The sequence below is a fragment of the Ceratotherium simum genome, chromosome 6 (genome assembly GCF_057802395.1).
Source record: "Ceratotherium simum simum isolate JZ-2026a chromosome 6, ASM5780239v1, whole genome shotgun sequence".
Lineage (NCBI taxonomy): Eukaryota > Metazoa > Chordata > Mammalia > Perissodactyla > Rhinocerotidae > Ceratotherium > Ceratotherium simum.
The window spans coordinates 61929582-61949665 of NC_141905.1; the positions used below are offsets into that span (position 1 = coordinate 61929582).

General features: G+C 46.8%; 1 protein-coding gene across 3 annotated transcripts; it reads left to right on the forward strand.

The window, feature by feature from the left end:
* Positions 1 to 47: 47 nt before the first annotated feature.
* DPCD (deleted in primary ciliary dyskinesia homolog (mouse)) lies at positions 48 to 19506 on the forward strand. 3 transcript variants are annotated; one of them, XM_087432481.1, is made up of 7 exons: positions 48 to 130; positions 2600 to 2665; positions 4725 to 4805; positions 11592 to 11716; positions 12068 to 12201; positions 18428 to 18530; positions 19194 to 19506. In XM_087432481.1, exons 1-7 carry the CDS (start codon positions 67 to 69, stop codon positions 19296 to 19298), a joined length of 678 nt encoding a protein of 225 aa, XP_087288607.1. In that variant the 5' UTR covers positions 48 to 66; the 3' UTR covers positions 19299 to 19506. The 3 variants fall into 3 exon arrangements, with proteins under 3 accessions (XP_087288607.1, XP_004428030.1, XP_087288608.1); XM_004427973.3 differs by lacking the exon at positions 2600 to 2665; XM_087432482.1 differs by lacking the exons at positions 2600 to 2665; positions 4725 to 4805.
* Positions 19507 to 20084: the final 578 nt, after the last annotated feature.

Genomic DNA, 20084 nt, shown 5'->3' on the forward strand with positions numbered 1-20084 from the left:
CGGAAGTGACCCTAGGCGGAAAGGTTGCCATGGCAGCGTCCGGGCGCGAGACTGGGCGGAGGGAAAATGGCGGTGACAGGCTGGTTGGAGAGTCTGCGGGCGGCTGAGAAGACGGCGCTACTGCAGGACGGTAACTCGAGGCCCCCCGCGAGTCCCCTCGTCCGTTCCCCCAGAGTCCTGCCTTCCGCGGTGGTGCCTCCAAGAAAGGGCCTCAGCCTGGGACGGCAGAGCTGGAAGGGTCGCGGCCGCCAGCCAGGCCAGGTCCTGCATTTGCAGATGAGGAAACTGAGGCCCAGAGAGATGATGTGACTGGAACACGCGTCTCTGGACACCCCCTGGTTTCCTCTACACCGCCCCACTCCGCTCTGAGTTCTGTTACTTAATAAATAAGAATTCCCTTCGTATTCAATATGTTATTTGCTCCTCATCGCTGTCCCGAGAGGCTGTTAATATCCACCCCATTTTATAGAAGAGGAAACGGAAATTCAAGAATATTTTAGACCAGCCTCAGCTGCTCCAACCAGTCAGTGGTACAACTGGATTTGTACCTGGGATCCCATGAACCTCCATCTAGGGGTTCTATTGCTGAAGGCAGCCTGGTGTCATGGAGGGGCGGGAAACCTGGGCTTTAGAACTGTGACAGAATTGTGACTCTGTCATTAATTCACCGTGGGCTCCCAGTCTGGCCCTTGACTTGTTTGGACTTCACTTTCCTCATCTGTAAAATGAGATGGATGGGCTACCTCTGTTATCTCTGAGGTCCTTTCCAGCTGTGGTGTTATGTTTGTAAGTGAACCTGTAAATGTTGCCTGGGTCTTTAGGGGAGACAGAGCAAGGGCCCAGGGCTGTGCCTGGAAGAGGTGGGCATGGGAGTATAGCGTCTTGACTTTCTCTCACCCTAGGATTGGACTGTATGAGGCTCCCTGTGCGTCAGGGTCGCTTCCTGGACCCACTTGGCAGCCAGAATGAATTAGGTCTGAATTCCTTTAGCTTTCAGGATACCAGCTAGGGATTCACATCCATACGCAGAGGCCAATCAGGGAAGCGTGGAAATTGAAATCAGCTGCTCATTCACTTATTCATTTATGCAGTATTTAGGGAGGCTTTTACTACGTGCCAAGCTGTGTACTAGAGTAGACAGAAAAAGACATGTTGGGGCCGGCCCCATGGCTTAGCAGTTAAGTGTGCACGCTCTGCTACTGGCGGCCCGGGTTCAGATCCTGGGCGCGCACCGACACACTGCTTCTCCAGCCATGCTGAGGCCGCGTCCCACATATAGCAACTAGAAGGATGTGCAACTATGACATACAACTATCTACTGGGGCTTTGGGGGGGAAAAAAAAAAAAAGGAGGAGGATCGGCAGTAGATGTTAGCTCAGGGCCAGTCTTCCTCAGCAAAAAGAGGAGGATTAGCATGGATGTTAGCTCAGGGCTGATCTTCCTCACAAAAAAAAAAAAGACATGTTGTCCCAAGAGTTCACAGAGTGGTCAGGAAAAAGACATGTAAATAAATAATAGTATGTGTTAAATAGAGACTGGAATCTTCTATAAAATGCTATGAGAGCAGGAAGGTGGAAGTCATCTCTTTGAAGGAAGACCTGAGGGAAGAGGTGATGTTTATGGATCCTAAAGAATTAATAGGTGTTTGCTAAGTAGAGAAGAGGGCATGGCTGTTCCAGGAAGAATGGCTCACGTGTAAAGGCATGGAGGTGTGAAAATATATGCTGATTACTAGGGGAGTAACAAAATATTTAGTGAGGCTGAAGCATTCACCCCGTCAGTCATAACAATCCCTCACACCATGTCAAGTGCCAGGTGCTAGGATGCAAGGATGAATAACAGGTCTCTTTTCTCAAGGAGTAATGAGGGGAAATGGTGGAAAATGAAGAGAGATTGCAGATAAATTGGGGCATTTTGTGATAGCTCTCCTATGCCAAGCTAGATTTTGGATATTGTCTCAGGACAGTGGTTTTTGTTTTTATTGTAAAAAATACATAACGTAGCACTAACCCCTTTAGCCATTTTTAAGTGTACATCTGTGGCATTAAGTACATTCACATTGTTGTGCAACCATCACCACCATCCATTTCCAGAACTTTTCATCTACTTCAATATTAGTAAACACTAACTCCCCACTCCCCCTATCCCCAGCCCCTGGTAACCACCATTCTACTTTGTCTTTATGAATTTGATTACTGTAGGAGCCTCATATAAGTGGAGTCATACAATGTTTGTTCTTTTGTGACTGGCTTATTTCACTTAGGATAATCTCCTCCAGGCTCATCCATGTTGTCAAGTGTCAAAATTTCCTTCCTTTTTTAAGGCTGAATAATATTCCATTGTATGTATATACCACATTTTGTTTATCCATTCATCTGTTGATGGACTCTTGGGTTGCTTTCACTTTTTTGGCTGTTGTGACTAATACTGCTATGGACGTGGGTGTACAAATATCTGTTCTAGTCTCTGCTTTCACTTCCGTTGGTCACAGGACAATGTTCAAACAAATATTTCATCAGCCAGGATTTTGTTAAATTTTTTTTGTTAATAGCATCACAAAACAATGTTGAGAACCTGATACGCTTTAAATTTTTTTCAGAAAAATTTGTATTCATTGTGGAAATATTAAAAATAAACAAGTCACCCATAATCCTGCTTTCCAGAGGTAATCATAATTTACATTTTCATACATAAACTTCTATATTTTTTTCCATGCATATGCACTCACACATATATATTTTTTCTTTTACCAAAATATCATACTAATATACTTAAAATTTTTTATATCTGCATACATATATACATATAGAATAAATATGTATAGAATAAAATATAAATAAATATTATATAATCTTTGGGTAAAGGAGGATATTGTAAGCATAACTTCTGGGTGGTAACCACAAAAGAAAAAATAGTTGACTAGATAAAAATTAAACACTTGTTTGGGAAAACCCACTTTAAACAAAGTTATAAGGCAATTGAAACTGAGAGTATTTGCAACATATATGACACATGGTTAATATATACAAAGCTCAATCAGATTAGTAAGAAAAAGATGAACACCCAAATAAAATAAGCTAAGGCCTAAATGGATAATTCACTAGAAACATGACCAATAAACCCTTGGAACAATATTCAACCTTACAAATATTTAAAGCCATACAAATTATCCTAGTATGGTTATTAGAGCATGGACTTTGGCCTCAAGTGAGTTTAAGCCTGGGTCTGTCATTTCCTAGCTTTATGACTTTGGACAAGTTGCATGACCTTTAAGCCTCAATTTTTCTCATTTGTGAAATACAGGTAATGCGGGCACATAGGATTATTGTGAGAATTAAATGCCATAAAACATGTAAAGTGCCTGGCCAGTAGTAAGCACTGCATCCTTCCTAGACTCAAGACTGGACTGCAGGGGGAGAAGAGGGTCAGGCCATACACCCTCAGCTACTTGCAGGCAGCACCTTGTACCCCACTCCTGACAAGAAAACCCCTTCCAGCTCTATGAGCCATCCAAATGATTAAGGGTGGTGTGACCTAGGGGTGTACCGAGGGGCCCTGCAAATTTGGAGAAGTTTCCCTAGAATGCAAATTAGGAACTACTCAAGGGAACTGTGTCCCAGGGAAGTGAATTGGACAGGAAAAAGGCTTGGTAGATCAGATACAGTTGCAGGTTTTAGCTAGTGGCACCTTCAGCTGGTTAGGGGCCTTGGGGCTCTTATTCATCAAGCATACTTTGGGAAACCGTCTACTGGGCATTAGTCCTCTGTTATTAGTCTCACTCAGGAACTACCTATATCTACTTACCTATCTGTAAAAATAGGGGAAATTACATAGCCACTTTTAAGAAAATGCTTATGATTATACTAGATAGGTGAAAGAGTTGGGCTAGGAGACTCCCTTGGGTTATTCCATTTTTTTCAATGAAAGATGAATCAGTGTTCATCTATTCTTTCAATCAATATTTAGTTGAGCGCATAATATATGCCAGGTACTATGCTTGGTGTTAGGGAAACCATAGGCAGGGGGGATAAAACCTCTCCTGTCTAGTAGAAGAGACAGGCAATAATCAAAGAATCACACAAATAGATGTAAAATCATAACCAAGGTAAATGCCATGAGGAAGACACATGGGGACTAACATCGTTTGGCTGTGTGATAGGAATGGCCTAGAGATGTGCAAAAGAAGGCAGAGCAATGGCATGGCTAAAGGGAGTGCTTGGTCAATATCCTTTTCAATATTCTGAGCACATAGGCTTGGTTTTAGGAACTGGGGAGAAAGATGCTTTTAAGAGTATTACACTATGTGGTAAATGCTCCATTATGAATATGAATAAAGCACTAGGGAGGCACAAACAGGGAAGAGATGAGTTTTGCCAATGTGGCTGGGAGTGATAGTTTAGGAAGATTTCCCAGTGGAAGTGACATTTGAGCTTGATTTTGAAGAGTGGGGATTTCTTCAAAAGATGGGAAGAAGTATGGAGCTATTGCTGGTAGAGGAAGCAGCAGAGCAAAGACATGTTCAGAGAAAGCTTCAGAAAGGAAGTGAGTCCCGGGACACATCTTAAAGTAATGGTGGGTGATGGTTGGCAAGGAGTTCATGGGAGGCTCTGGGAGGGTGTCTCAATACCCCCAAGGCTGTCGGTGTTTCCCAGGTAGACCCCTTGATCTGCAAGGGGCAAGGCAAGAGGAGGCTTGGGGGTAAGGCACTCTCTCTTTGTGCGTAGGGAGAAGGAAGGTGCACTATTTGTTCCCAGATGGGAAGGAAATGGCTGAAGAATATGATGAGAAGACGAGTGAACTACTTGGTAAGTGACAGGGGCTCTCAGTGGAGCCTTAGGAACACTTGGGATGACCTAAGCACAGGTGAACACTCCCAGCCTGAGGCTCGAGGGAGGAGCCCTGCACCAAATGGGGAGACGGAGGCCCTCAAGGCGAGATTGTTCCTGAGAATAATCTGGGGTCAGGGCTGGACACCAGAGATGGAGTGGGAATCTTTTGACCAGTAAACCCCACGCCACCTCCAGACAAATGAGAGAGTGAGTAATTCTTCTAAGGTGGGAATGGGGATGTAGAGAAACCAGATGGGAATGGGGATGTAGAGAAACCACTGGGAAAACACTTTACAGAGAAAGTGGAATTGGAAGTGAGCCTTGTAGGCTGACTGGAGGTAAGAGCAGGCTTTCACTGCAAATTTTCCTTGTTTTTGTTTTGTTTTCTGAAGTCACACCAGGAGCAAGCATCAGAGGCAGCAGCTTCTGACCTGTTCTCAGAGGTGGCACTATTAAATATGACCTTTATCTTGGAGAATGTTTGAATCAAAGAGGGTAGGGGGTAGAAATGGTGATTTTGTAGCATTTGTCATTTTCATTCCTGCAGCTCTTTTCCTCTAAGAATAGGCTCATGAATAGGGGCTCAGATTCCTGAGAATTATTTGATTTGTCCATTCTCTGTTCCCAGGTATGCACATCAGCACTAACTGACTTCCTTGAGCTAGGTGGCTGGTTCTTTGACCCAGGGCCTGAGGCTGTCAGCGGTGGGAGTTCGTCTCTTTATTAAGTTCCACCTGAAATGCTAAGACCAATGATGAATGATGGGCTGGGTTATTTTCTTGTCATTATTCTTGACTTTAATTTCTTCCTGGGCCTGATCGACAGGTAGTATTGGTGAGGGAATTTCTTTTTCCTTTTTTCTGACAGCTCATAAATGTCTGGAGCCGACAACACGGATTACACTGGTTTGTATTCTCTTAGTCTCCAGTCTTAAAATGTGTGTCCTGCGCATGTTCAGTTGCAGAGTGAAGTGTTGATCCCTCCTTATTATGAGCTGCTTGGGCTCCAGTCCCAATTGGTTTAGTCTGGTGCTATTAAAAATCTTGATGTGTTTAGCATATGACACTGATTTGGTGTAAACCAATACAGTAGTAATATCCTCACAATTCATTGTAATTTATAGCGCTACCAGGGGGTGACAGTCTTGGAATGCCTAACAGGGGCCAGCTTATGAAAGCAGAGGTCACGCGGGCTAACTACTACCATCACTAGGCCAGAGACTAGCCGCCGCAGCTCCTCTCCCCTGGCCCCCAGTGTCACCTCTCTTCTCCACACAGGGCAAATAAAACAGCTATAGCTGCTGTGGCTGTAAAAAAAAAAAAACAAATAAAACCCAAGACTCAGTTGTGCTTGGACATGAAATTAAAATGAAAAACAAGTCCAGGTTCCTTCATTGGTAGCATCCTACATTAACCTGTCACTTCTCTTGGCAGATGGGGAATAGACAGTGGCCTCCAAACTCCTTTTTCTTAAAAGCAGAAATGGAGGTTCATAGGAGAACATTGTTTGGCTAAAGTTTACCTAATACAGTCATGTTTCGCTTAACAACTGGATACGTTCTGAGAAATGCGTCACTGGGCGATTTTGTCATTGTTCGAACATCCTAGAGGGTACTTACACAAACCTAGGTGGCATAGCCTACTACACACCTAGGCTATATGGTACTAATCTTATGGGACCACCGTTGTACCTGCGGTCCGTTGACCGAAATGTTGATATGCAGTGCACAACGGTGTTAATATTATTACTGTAACTTTTATTGGGCACTATGCCAAGTGCTTTATGTGAATTATCTTATTGAACCATCCTCATTACAGCCTGATGAGGCGGGTACTGTTGTTCCCATTTTATAGTAGAAAAAAACTTTAGATCCAAGAGGTTAAGCACTTTGCTCAGAATCATGTAGCTGGTTAGTTTCTAAGGTAGGATTTAAGCCTAGGTCTGTCTGATTCAGAGCCCATGCTTTAGTCCACAACAACATACTGTTGGGAGTTGAGAATATTTAATCCTGCTTTCTTTTCTTCTTACTAAATTTTGCTCTCCCCAGAATGACCTGAGTAGGGAGGGGCTGGTGGGAGCAGGACAGAGAGGAACACCCCACTTGAACCACGGAGCCCTTTGAATAGCTGATCCTTTTCTTACCCATCTCCAACCACCCCACCCGACCCCCGCCAGCTGCCCTTGCAAAATACTGTTCATTATTTTTTAAGTATAAATAATCCCAAGGCCTGAGCTGACTTTTGCTGGTACATTCTATGAAGTAAAATATGCAGGGTTTTTGTGGCTGTAAATGGGAATAGTTTCCATTTTTCCAGCTAATTATACAAATTTGATAATTGGCCAACCTGGTTTTCTGTTAGAAAAACCCAGAAAGTAATTTACAGAGGAAGAAAAACCCAGAAAGTAATTTACAGAGGAAGAATTGCCAATAGTACATCTGTCTAGGACAGAGTTCTTTCAGTAGGTGTTAATAAGCATAGTAGTGTCATATTTTTTTTCTCCCCCTCAATGCTATTCATTCCCACCCCCCACAATGAATGCTGTATGTATTCATAGAGGAAAAAACTGAAGGGCCCCATAACAATGATCGGAACATCAAACCAGCCCCAGAAGAACACAGCATGTCCAGCGGGGCAGAGGCTGAAGGGCAGGCCATCCCCCAGCGATTACATTCGGATTACCGGCTTAATCTGCTTTGGTATTTGACCGCCAGCCTATCCACCCCAGGCTGCATTTGGAGGATATTGAGCACTTTCATCCCCAAGCACTTCACCGGCTTTATAAATGACCCACTCGATTCCCTTCAGCCTCCTCAGGGATGGGACATGGCAGCTGTTTAATAGCCACATAGCAATGTTGCAGTGTTTTAGGGCAGAAAAGAAGAATCCTGCATCCAGTTTAAGCTGCAGGGAGTATTTAGGAAAGGGGAATGTAATTATCCACGTTGGAATTGGGCCAGGGCTTGGAGCTTTGGGGAAAGAGGCCTTTAGGACCCCCACTTTCCAGCCCACCTGAAAGACGAGGCCTCTTTTCAGCAGTCTGCGACATCAGCCTGCTTCCTGCTGACTTAGGAAAAAGCCCCCAGGCACTGCCTCCTTCATATATTCCTCATCAGACCCTTTACAGGGTCATTGAAAGTCTCCTTTCCAAGGACTGGCCCTGGCTCAGCTGGGAAGATATGACAGCATCCCAGGGAGCTGCCTTGCACACACCAGTTTGGGTTTAACATATAATCAAATCAGAGTGACAGCAGGTGGAAACAGTCTTCTGTTGCCGCAGGAGCTGTCCTTGAGTTCAGGAACAAAGACAAGACAAAAAAGATAAAGTGTGTATTTGCATGTGTGCATTCATGCCCAGGTACATGGGGAAAATAACAAGGACTTCACCAAAATCATTTATTGGATCTTATCTCATAAGGGAATGAGTAGGGAAACTTTCTTTTGCATTCTGACAGAGAATTTTATCCCAAGGTGTTAAAAACAAAAAAACAAAAACGGTGAAATAGCCAGGGGTGCCAAGTTCCTGTGACCTGAGTGGCTTTTAAGGTCAGCAGTAAGGAAACCAGTAGCTGACTTTCCTCCTCCTTAGCATGCTCTTTGGGAAGGTTTCTGTGCAAAACCCAACATCCCTTGGAGTAAAAGAGTGGACAGAAAATCATGGAGTTGGACTTGCCTCTCCTGGCCACACTAGTATCGTGCTTTAGGACACACGATGTAACAAGGCCCATGATTACAGGAGCACCTCACTTATCCAGCCCAGATAGTTAGGTATTCCTCATAAATTACATTTTCAGATAATCAAAGCTTTGCCTCTAAAGGCTAAAATATAGCAAAGAAGTAGAGCTACTTGAAAAAAAAAAAAAGGAAAAGAAACCTCCCTAAATATCGTGTGTGCTTATTGAAGATTTATGGAATACAATTTAGCCTTTTATTAATGATTCAAATTCTGATCTTAAAGTTAGGAAAGCTGAATTTTAGTTGTGGCTTTTGCAAGTTAGTTTCTCTCTCTGAGCCTTGGTAATTCTTCATACCCTGTCCCCTGGAGAGTGGTGGCAAGAGTTGAAAGAGAGTAGGCAGGGGGCCGGTCCCGTGGCTTAGCGGTTAAGTGCGTGCGCTCCACTACTGGCGGCCCTGGTTCGGATCCCGGGCGCGCACCAACGCACCGCTTCTCTGGCCGTGCTGAGGCCGCGTCCCACATACAGCAACTAGAAGGATGTGCAACTATGACATACAACTATCTACTGGGTCTTTGGGGAAAAAAAAAGGAGGAGGATTGGCAATAGATGTTAGCTCAGAGCCGGTCTTCCTCAGCAAAAACAGCAGGATTAGCACGGATGTTAGCTCAGGGCTGATCTTCCTCAAAAAAAAAAAAAAAAAAAAAGGCAGGGAAGAATTGCTGTGTCTCATTTGAAAAATACGGGCACTAGACTAGACACTTTCTAAAGGAACCTCCACCTTTAAAATCTGTGATGACCATGATCTATTATATAGCGAGCCCGCAGGGTCTAAGGGTGCTTATTTGCCCTCACACTCAATGATCCCACGTGCTTTGTAGTTCTGATGCTGCCCTCCATTGTGAGCTTTCCCCTCATGCTGTTGTCAATATGCCGGGGAAAAAAATTAATTTCCTGCCTTATTCCACACCTAGCATTTTATGTATAGTCTGAGGGAGAATCTGGGAGTAATCTTTCCTGTAGTATTAGAATGAGGTACATGGGTCTTGTCGCAATAAGCTGCTTCTTGGAGGCATTTGTCACTTCCAAGTTTGCGACTATGACAGAGGCCCCCAGAAGGCTGGCTTCCAGGTAAGCAAGGTATTACATGAATAGATTTGGATATACTCCCAGTCACAGTCCATTCACGTAAGAAAGTACAAGTATTTGTGGGGAAAAAAGTTGGCTGTAAAGCATATTTCCAAGTTTTACTCTTCCTTATTAATTTTCATTATAAACTTGGAAATGTGTTTCTAGGGAGAATTTTTGGCCCTAAAATGTAATAAAATCACACTGCAGAATGCAGCAGACCTTATAAAAGCACATATTCAAGGGAAAATTCTAATTTTACAGCACACTTTTGTGTGCAGCTTGCGTGCCTTACTTAGAGCAGTGAGGGTGTTTGGGTTTGGCACAACTGCTCAAAAAGTCTCACAGAAACCCATCTGAAACCCTGAAAATCAGGCTGCAGCTCTCCTCCCCCAGCCCAGAAAAAGGAGCACATGGGAACAACCACAGCTGAGAAGACCAGGCACTGTTTGAGTTGTTTAGCTCCTTACAGCAGCTTCAGGAAGGCTGCCGGCCTCTAGCAGCACCTGGCTGCCCAGGCTAGAGGACACCCAGTGCAGCAGGAAGGGAATGGAACAGAAAGGTTACTGCTCCGGAAGGCCCCCTGCAGTGACGGGATGCCACTCTGGTGATAGCAGTCACTGTGATGTGGTTGATTGGGCTTCCTGAAAATCCCAGCCAGGGGTTTCCAGGTAATGTCCGTTGAACTAGTTTTTTCACTTATAATTTCCATAATGTATGTGCCTTACTTAAAAAAAAGTCTTATGCAAATATCTGGGTTGTAAAGGTAAAATAGAGATGATTATTTGCATTATAAAAGGATGATTCCACTACAAAAAATTCGCATTAGATCGTCTATAAATAAAGCATTTAGGGCCGGCCCCGTGGCTTGGCGGTTGGGTGCACACGCTCCGCTGCTGGCGGCCCGGGTTCGGATCCCAGGCGCGTGGCGACGCACCGCTTCTCCAGCCGTGCTGAGGCCGTGTCCCACATACAGCCACTGGAAGGATGTGCGGCTATGACATACAACTATCTACTGGGGCTTTGGGGGGAAAATAAATAAATAAATAAAATCTTTAAAAAAAAAAAAAGCATTTAAAATATGGTGTGTGGGCTGGCCCTGTGGCTTAGCGGTTAAGTGCGCGCGCTCTGCTACTGGCAGCCCGGGTTCGATCCCGGGCATGCACCGACGCACCGCTTCTCCGACCATGCTGAGGCCGTGTCCCACATACAGCAACTAGAAGGATGTGCAACTGTGACATGCAACTATCTACTGGGGCTTTGGGGAACAAAAAAGGAGGAGGATTGGCAATAGATGTTAGCTCAGAGCCGGTCTTCCTTAGCAAAAAGAGGAGGATTAGCATGGATGTTAGCTCAGGGCTGATCTTCCTCACAAAAAAAATAATAAATAAATAAATAAATAAAATATGGTGTGTGCCTAAAATTTTGTTTAAATACAACTCTGGGGCTGTTGTTTTAAGCCAGGTATACCTGAAATGAGTGAATTTTTATATTTGGACTTCCTGAATCTTGAGACAAATCTGCCTATCAGCTTTCACCCTCTTACTTCATTTTTCCTTTGCACATTTTTAGAGGGAAAAAATGCATGTCAACTCACACTTTTGGGGATCCAAATTTTCCCTGTTACCAGTAACTACCCTTTTCCTAACCCCTGCATCTTCCCCTTGCTTGAAGTCACACCTGGGGGTTTCTTACTTCTACTTGGCTCCTCTCAGAGTTTTATTCCAATTCTTTTTGTCTAGGCACCCATGATATGGGCTTTACAAGTTGTCTAATATTGAAATGCTCTGCTGAGATTTCCAAGGCTGTGAGGTCCCTGCTCAGATGGACAAAGCCAGTATGAAGGCCTGTAGCTCCCACTTTTATCCTGTTCCATTTACCTAATGTGATGTCAATGATTCAGCAGAAAAGAGAAGAGCCTCTTTCTTCCTCATAATCCCATTGCTTCCTTTCCTCCCCAGTGAGAAAGTGGCGTGTGAAAAGTGCCCTTGGAGCCTTGGGCCAGTGGCAGATTGAGGTGGGAGAGCCAGCACTCCCAGGAGCAGGGAGCCTGGGGCCTGAACTCATCAAGGAAAGCAATGCCAATGTATGTCTATCTGTGAGGTGTCTTGGGGAGGCTGGGGTGGGAGAGGGCTGCTGGCCCTCGCAGGCAGGCACTGTGTCATGTTCACCTCCTCATCTCCAGTGTGCCCACCGGACACAGTGCTCTAGAAATGTTTGCTTGAGTGAATACCCAAAGGGTTTTGGCTTGTTCATCCCAGGGCGAAGGCTCCAGGCCTGGAATGTCACAGCAATAGCAGCATCAGAGGGGAACTGTGGAGAGCTGCGAGTCTCCCACTGTGCCCTCCAGTAGAGCTTTGCAGAGGGGGAAGCCATCCCTTCCTTCCTTCCTTCCTTTCTCCAAGAACAGTTCTTGAGTTGGATTTGCTTTCTGCAGCCCATCTTCATGCGCAAGGATACCAAGATGAGTTTCCAGTGGCGGATTCGAAATCTCCCCTACCCTAAGGATGTTTATAGTGTCTGTGTGGACCAGAAGGAGCGCTGTGTCATTGTCAGAACAACCAACAAAAAGTAAGTGTGTGATGGGCACCTGCCTGCCTGTGTAGGAGCAGGATCAGGGATGGTTTGACCTGGGGTTAGGGCTCAGACTGCTCTCTACCCCAGAGGGCAGAGAAGCCTCCCCCTCCAGCTCTGAGGAAGGGAGGAGGGCTGTGCTAAAGCCCCAGTTAGGCACTGAGAGCTGAAGGGCTTCCTCTCTGCAGAACCAGCTTGAATAATGTAATCTGCTCCATCAGGGCAGGGAAATTGGAACAATGAGCATTTAGTCCAGTACCTGGCACATACTGGGGTTCAGTAAATATTTGTTGAATGAATGAAGGGATGAGGGAATCACCTGGCCATTAACAGTTACAGGACTTTAAAGTACTGGTCTAGGGGCAGCAAACCTGATCCCTCCCTGGACTGAGGGACAGTGGGCAGTTTGCTTCGGCCTCTTGCAAGTCTTTTGCACTATGTTTCAAAAGGAATACTCAACTTCCCTTTACTCCTCTCCTTGTGGTCTGCTAGAGGGAGGCAAAATATGGGGTTGAGGGGACAGAAGGTGGCTAGGGTAGAGATTTGATCTTGGTGGGGCTTCTGGGCTGACCTATCTTAGAAATGCGTTGGTCCTATTTGGGTTTCTGGAGCTCTGATCACAGGAGAAGAGAAGAGCCCTGTAATGAACTGGACTTGACCTGGGCCACATTGCAATATAGGACCAACTCCCTTAAAATAGTTTTAGGGCATTGAGATGGAAGTTTTATGAGTTACTGGTCCATAAACTGTGAAGCCACCCAACATGCCTCATGGGGTGCTAAGCTTAGGCCAGAAGTGACCCCACCCATCCACTGGTTTACATGCAGTAAGGGGGACCCAGCTCTTTGTCCATCTTCTCAGATGGTGTGGTGCCAGCCTCCCCTCCCATCTCCTTCAGGTTCAAGAGGCCCACAGGAAGCAGCGTGGCTCCTAGGCTTCCCCACTGCAGCCTTGGGTTCCACCCTCCTCTTATGAGCCCCACACCCTGTTACTTTGGCAGGGTTAAGGGGATGGGGAAGGGGTGGAGATAGATGAATTAATTTTGGGATTATTGCTGTACATGCAGCCAGTAGCCCCTGCAGTGGGCCTTGTCTATAAATATAAAGTCATAACAATAAGAGTTTGCATTTATAAAGCACTTTGAAGCCCTCAGATAAAAAGCAGTTTATTTCCGTTACTGTTTTCATCATTAACAAGAGTCAGCACCTAAAGTGGAATTTAGCAATTTCAGACAACAGAGAAATTGCCTTTAGGAAAACAAACTCCATGCTTCAGCAAGCATTCCCTGGCGTAAGAGGCCCTGGGTCCAAACTGGGAACAAAAGTGCTTCTGATAGCACTTGAATCTGCAGCCCAGCAGTTTGTGGAGCTGGCTGCTGCCTCCCTTTTGTCCCCCAGAGGTCACTGTCGAATACAGATATCAGGCAGAAATGTGATTACCAGGGATTGAGAGAAGAGAGGCTAGCTAGCTCACCAAAATCATCTGCAGGCAGATCCTCTGGGTCCCATCTCCTGCACATATCCAGCCGTAGGTGGCGCTGTTGGCCAGGAGCTCCATGGCTAGAGGCCCACTCCAGCACCCAAGGCAAGGTGGAGATATTTTTGAACTGATGGGTGAGGCCAGGTGGAATGGGAGTAGTGCCCCGGGACGGGGCAGGGGTTGGATTCGCACAGAAGGGAGAGGAGTATGTGAGTGCCCACTTTGGAGCCCACACTGAGCCTCTTGTTCAGGCCCAGCCAGGCTCAGCCCAGTCTTCCTCAGGTCCCTCTGCTGGGAGGTAAGTGAGAGAGGCCACTAACCCTTAACCCTTAACCGCCTCTTTCCTGAGCCTAGTGGCCTTTTCATCTTCTACCTGGAGTAGTAATGGGTCTTATACCTTTACTACCACTAATTAAACAGAACTCAATGGCTATTCCTTTGAGCAGTGTTTAACTTTTTCAGGATACTTTAAAAATCTGTTTTCTGATCTTCACACCATGCAGTGGTGGGTGAGGTACCTATTTTTATTCTTGTGTTGTATATTAAGGATTATGTAAGTGTATCTGTAAAGTCAGCATGATGAACTGACTTGCCAAAGGGAAAGTTAGTGACGGTCTAGACACCTGGGCATCTGCAGTTTCCACCACAGTGTGGCATTTCCCTCTGATTTGACCTCTTCCTTTACCTGGAGGTTCCATGCCTGCCCTGGTTCTAATGTTCTGGAATGTGGTTATTAATAATAGTCACAGTTCTTTTGTCTATACCTGCCTTGTCCCTGAAGAACTGGGTTGGCTACTTTTCTTGAAGGAATTGACTCAGGTATTAGTAAGGGATGAAAAGGGAAGAAAGAAAGAGCTTTTCCAGGATCCCAGTGTGGCACCATCTGTTCCTGGTAAGAGCGTAAGAAGGTTCTTAGCCTTAGCCTAGAAGCTGGCAGCTGTAAATGAATGTGCCAGGGTGCTGGGTTGGGAAGATATCAGCTTAAATCTGGCCTCTGCCACACATTAACTGTAGTATTTTGCAAGGCTGAGCAAGGTTTCCTCATCTATCACAGGAGAATACTCATACCTACCTCACAGACTGATTGGGGAATTTGATTAAGTTGTATACGCCCAGCACAATAGCTGGCCTGAAGCGGGTCCTCAGCAATTCTTTGGAAATTGGAACCTGAGAGATCTGGGCTGATTGGACATCGATGATAATAACACTGTGGGAGGTGTTAATAGGAACCACTAGAAAAAGGATTCTGTGGTCAAACAAGTTTAGGAAACTCTGTATTAAACAAATTTCTCCTTGGTAGGGCTTCTGAGAGCCTTTAGTATGTGAGTGTGCAGTGTAACTCTCTAGGAGGGGGCTACTGTAGGCGGGACGCCTTGATGTTTAAGAAAGAAGGAAGATTTGCCTACTGATTTTCTAAGCGCTGGGCTGGCTAGAGGCTTCTCTGGACCACTCTAGCTGAGCCTGTGTGCAGGTATGCAGGGCGCCTTCTGGAGGTGTGTGGGGCATGGTCCATATGACTGTCCACAGTGGCCCTGCTTGTACGTTCAGCCTCTCCTCCAGAGTCTCTGAAGTCCTGGCCTCTTGTGCCCTTTCTCAGTTCACTGCAAGGGAGAAGAGGTTGGGAAAGGACTGGGAATTGGGAAGGGGATACAATAGAGAGTGATGGGGTGCAGTAGGTCATTTCTGAAATAGCCAAAATGTAGGAGCTGTCCTTTTGGCACAAGCTGGAGAGAGGTACAGAGTTGGTCTGTTCCCGTCCCTTTGACAGTGACTTAAAGTTTATCTAGGGCAGCTCCTTTATTTGAGGAAGGAATTTGGAGGAAGAAACTGAGGCCCAGAAGGAAGTGACCTGCGCAGGGTGCCAGGGCAGGTGCGGGAGTCCTCCTGAGAGCCTTTGCTTCCACGGATGTCTTTTGAACACTTTGGAAATTCAGAAAGGAAGACCACTATTTGTTAGAGAGAGTGCCCAGGGGAGGGACCTGCAGGGTCGCTGTATCCCAGGAGACTACTCCCCATATCTACTCCATCTTTGGACAGATGCAGGGAACCTAGACCAGGTAGTCCTTTGAGGTGAGAATGTGGAGAGATAGAGGGGTCAGGAGTTTTGGGGACTTATCACTTGTAATAAGGGCATCTCCCATTTACCAGTTTTGTGACTTGGGCAAGATACCCAACTTTTCTGTGCCTCAGTTTCCTCTTCTGTAAAAGAGGATAATAGAAGTAACCAACCTGAGAGGGTTGTTTTGAGGATTCGATGTGTATAGAATAGAAGCTGGCACAAAATAATCATTAATAAATGTCACCTTTCATGTCTGGCTGAAACTGAGAACTGTGAAGGGGATGGGAATGGGGAGTGCTGCACATCTGCGAAAAGCCTGGAAACCACCCCGCTATGAGGGCTTAGCTTTTAATAGAAACACAACAAGGTCTCCTCAGGCAGGGATAGGGCCTTGTTTCTCCCTCATCCTTAAATTCCCAGCTCACAGCTCAAGGCCTGGGACACAGTTGATGCCTAAATGTTTGCTGCCTACCTAGGGCTGCCTGAAGCTGAGCATTCTGACTTTTCCAGAAGCACACTCTGGTCCGGGTGCTGGTAAGAAAGTCAGGTGTGGTTCCTCTCAGGGAAAACCCAAGGCCAGGGAATGGAGGTGAGAAGGGAGTGGGCTGCTCCTGAGGAAAGAAAGCAGATGCCCCATATTCCCTTGAACACTGCCCGTCAGGAGCCTCTGAGGAAAACTGTTAAACCTCAACCAATAAACTAAATCCATTAGAATAGACTCAAAACAAAGCTGAGCCTGCAGACCCACTCTGCCTCCATTCCCCTAGCCTCATGAAAGGTGGTGGGAGTAGGACAGGGAAGGGGGGGCAAGCCATGCACCTCAAGTTCCTTTTGATCTTGTTGCTGTTGAGGCCAAGCCCTGGGATTCTTTTCCAGTCACATTGCCCCAGCCTGGGGAATGTAGCTTGACAGTGCCCACCTAAGGGTGTACAGGTATGTCTCTGTCCCCCCCCGGCACACAAGCCAGGTAGGCAGAAAGGGTGTCCCCATGCTCTGCATGGCAAGGCCTCACACAGGCCCCATCAGTTCTGCTGGGCTGCGTGTGCCTGAGCTGCTTCTCCCGGTTCTGCTTCTTGTGTATATTTGCAGGGAAGATGTTAACACTTCCTAACAAGCCTTTGTGTTCATCTAATCTCTGCTGTTTAACCTTTGACTCCCCCCTATTATCAGTGTCTGCCACCTTTGCTGGCCAGACCCAGGGCCCCAGGAAGAGCCCTCAGCTGGGCTGGCTAGGAAGAGGATGAGGCCGGCATTCCACCCCAGTTTGCAGGCAGATGGATCGCCTTTCCCTGGGGCAGAGCTTTGGAAAATAAAGCAAACTTGTGGTGCCATTAGGATCCCCCAGCCCCCACTCCTTTTGAACTGTCAGCCTTTAAGTAAACATTCTTTTCCGGCCATGGGTCCCAGCACCTTGGCGGGGAGTGAGGAACCTGGGAGGAGAGGGGCCCTGAGAGCCTCCACTAAACTGAGGGATTTGGGCAGGGAGAACGGGGTAGAAGTGCTGCATTGATGTCAACTCTCTGAGTCCCTGGGGCATCTGAGCTTTTGAAGTGGACTCGGGGTAGCTGTCACCACAAGGACCAGGCCCCTCTGAAGTATTAAAAGCCCCATCGTCTCCAGGCCCCTCACTTGAGTTTGTTTGTACCTGCAGCATTTCCCTCCCCAGCCCACACAAATTCTGCAGCAGCAGTGATGCCATGCCACTGGCCAGAGCCTAGGCTACACTTCCACCAAGGAAAATGCCAAACGGGCCTATTGCTAGAGATGAGGAGGCCATTCTTTGTGCTCTGGTGTAACAAGCACCACACCAGGGGCAAGGAGCTTTAATCCTGACTCCACTGAGAGACTGTGAAACCAGGCAAGACATTTCACCTCGTTGAGCCCGAGTTTCCTCTTCAGTAAACGAGGTCAAATTTCCTGCAAAACAACATCTAGTTACACACCTTATGGGCTGGGTGTTGCTATCTGGGTTTTTTTGTTTTGTTTTGTTTTGTTTTCACTAAAAGGGATCATTAATCTCTGGACTGGCACCTGCGGATGATAGAGAGCGTGTGTGGTGTCTGAAAATGGAAGAGTGGGGCCAGCAAAGTAGTCCAGAGCCTGGGAGATCCAGCTTCCATGATGAGTCACATGGTCTGTCCTCTTAGGGAGATTTCTCCTTGTGGATGTACTTCCCTCTCTGGCCTGCAAGTAGAGTCAGGCCAACAAGGCCTTGAAAGATCCCAAAAGAGGAAAACGTATGTAGCTGAGGCCTTCAGTGGAAGTCCATGTAAATGGCAACTGTCACTCCCCGTTGGGGGACAGCCCTACATGTCCTTATTCTGTCCCTTATTAGCACGCATGTCCCATTTTATTGGGCTTGCCTGAGTTGTGTATTCCAGGAGGCTTCTTCTCCATGTCTTTGGGAGTCCTGAAATTGAAGTGTGAGTCACTCTAATTCTCGTCTAATCAAGGAATCACGACTATTCCTGCTCTTCTACTGCTAGACTGGCTATAAGGCCTTTCACCTTTTCTTTCTAGAGCCACTAAGTTCTAAAATACTGGTGTTTTAACTGGTTTCTCTTCTTCCTCTTTCGCTGTGTGGAAGGTGTTAGAGAACTGTGTAGAAGCTTGGCAACAGAGGGCCTGATGCCCAACTCTTGGGGTCACCATGCTGGGTATCCCCATGGCCTCTTGTCCCCACAGGTACTACAAGAAGTTCTCCATTCCTGACCTAGACAGATACCAGCTACCTCTGGATGATTCCTCGCTGAGCTTTGCTCATGCCAACTGCACCCTGATCATCTCCGTAAGATTCACCCACACTTCTTGGCTGCTGCGTCAGGGAGAGGCTCCCTCTTTTCCTGCCCACTTCCCATCCCATAGGAGTCCCCAGTTCCAGCCTCTACCCCTAGGCTGTGCTTGCTAGAGAACAGGCTTCTCTACTTGAGCATGAGGAGAGCAGGGTAGGGGCTCAGGGAGGAGCCTGATCTTATAAATCACAGTTGGAAGAGGATAGAGGGTGATGGGGAGGGGTGGAAATCACAGGCCTGGGGTTTTGGTCCAGTGCCTGCTCCTACCCAGCCAAGTGACCTTGAGCAAATCATTCAGTCCTGTAGGCCTCAATTTCCTCATCTTCGAATAAAGGGATCAGAAGGGGCCCCAACTGGCCCTGTGGCTTGGCGGTTGAGTGCGCGCGCTCTGCTGCTGGCGGCCGGGGTTCAGATCCTGGGCGCGCACCGACGCACCGCTTCTCCGGCCATGCTGAGGCCGCGTCCCACATATAGCAACTAGAAGGATGTGCAACTATGACATACAACTATCTACTGGGGCTTTGGGGGAAAAAATAAATAAATAAAATTATAAAAAAAAAAAAAAAAGAAGGGGCCCCAAGTGTGGTGTGTGCATGCACACGTGCATGTGTATAGGGCGGATGTGACTGAATTATGTCCTCTTCTGGCTCCATCCACAGTACCTGAAGCCAAAGGAGGTCCTGGCGGCCGAGTCAGAACTGCAGAAGGAGCTGAAGAAGGTAAAGACGGTCCACAGCAGTGATGGGGACTGCAAGACCCAGTAGTGGACCCCTGAGCCTGCACCTCTGGTGTGGAGGGTGGGTGAGGCTCTTCCTGTCAGCCTGTGAGTCTTCAAGGCTTGGGCCTTCCTGGTGCAGGAGCAGCCTCTTCTCTTCTAGAAGCTATCCAGGCTCTGTAAGAACTGGCCCTTGGGGCACTCCTTGCCCCTGCATCATGGTCTTATCTCCTAAGTAAAGTCATTCTGAGTCGCCATCGGTGGACTGCCCTCTTGTTCACCTCTGTATGCTCCTGTCCCCAGGAAGGGTGCTGGTGACAACATTCCCTTCTCTATCCTCCAGACCTTCAACATAAAGCCTTCTGCATAAAGGGAGGCGTGGACTTTAGATGGAGCCCTGACCCCGTCTTCCCCAAACTGTTTGCATAAACTCAGAGGAAGACTAGGCTGGAAGGGACCCTGTGCTACCTTAGCTTGCAGAAGTGGCCCAGAGGAACTCCCTAAGATAGGGGTCGGTGAGGGAGAAGTTTTTAAAATGCAGAAACCTTGGAAACAACGCGGGATATTAAGACATTGTGGGTGAAAAGCCAGATTAAGGGTGGTAGCATTGCGAAGAGTGGGTGTGTGTTGGGGCAGGGTGAAGAAAGGTCACCACAGATGGATAGCAGCGTAGCTCCCCGACAACCCAGAGCCCTTCCCTGGTCCCCTCTCCATACCCCAGAGGTGACACCCACCCCAACACTAGGGCCAAAGGGGTAGGTGGTAATGAGAAGTTTTCCTGAAGAAAAGAAACCTTTTTTCTTTGGGATACTGAGCCATGAGGTTGGTCTTACCC

What these genes read in the sequence shown, in the direction of transcription:
- DPCD (XM_087432481.1), top strand. Translation starts at nt 67, where the DNA reads ATGGCGGTGACAGGCTGGTTGGAGAGTCTGCGGGCGGCTGAGAAGACG. An exon ending in GACGGCGCTACTGCAGGACG is followed by an intron (nt 131 to 2,599) that starts GTAACTCGAGGC and finishes AATTTTTTTCAG; the next exon opens with AAAAATTTGTATTCATTGTG. An exon ending in GTCAGAACAACCAACAAAAA is followed by an intron (nt 12,202 to 18,427) that starts GTAAGTGTGTGA and finishes TTGTCCCCACAG; the next exon opens with GTACTACAAGAAGTTCTCCA.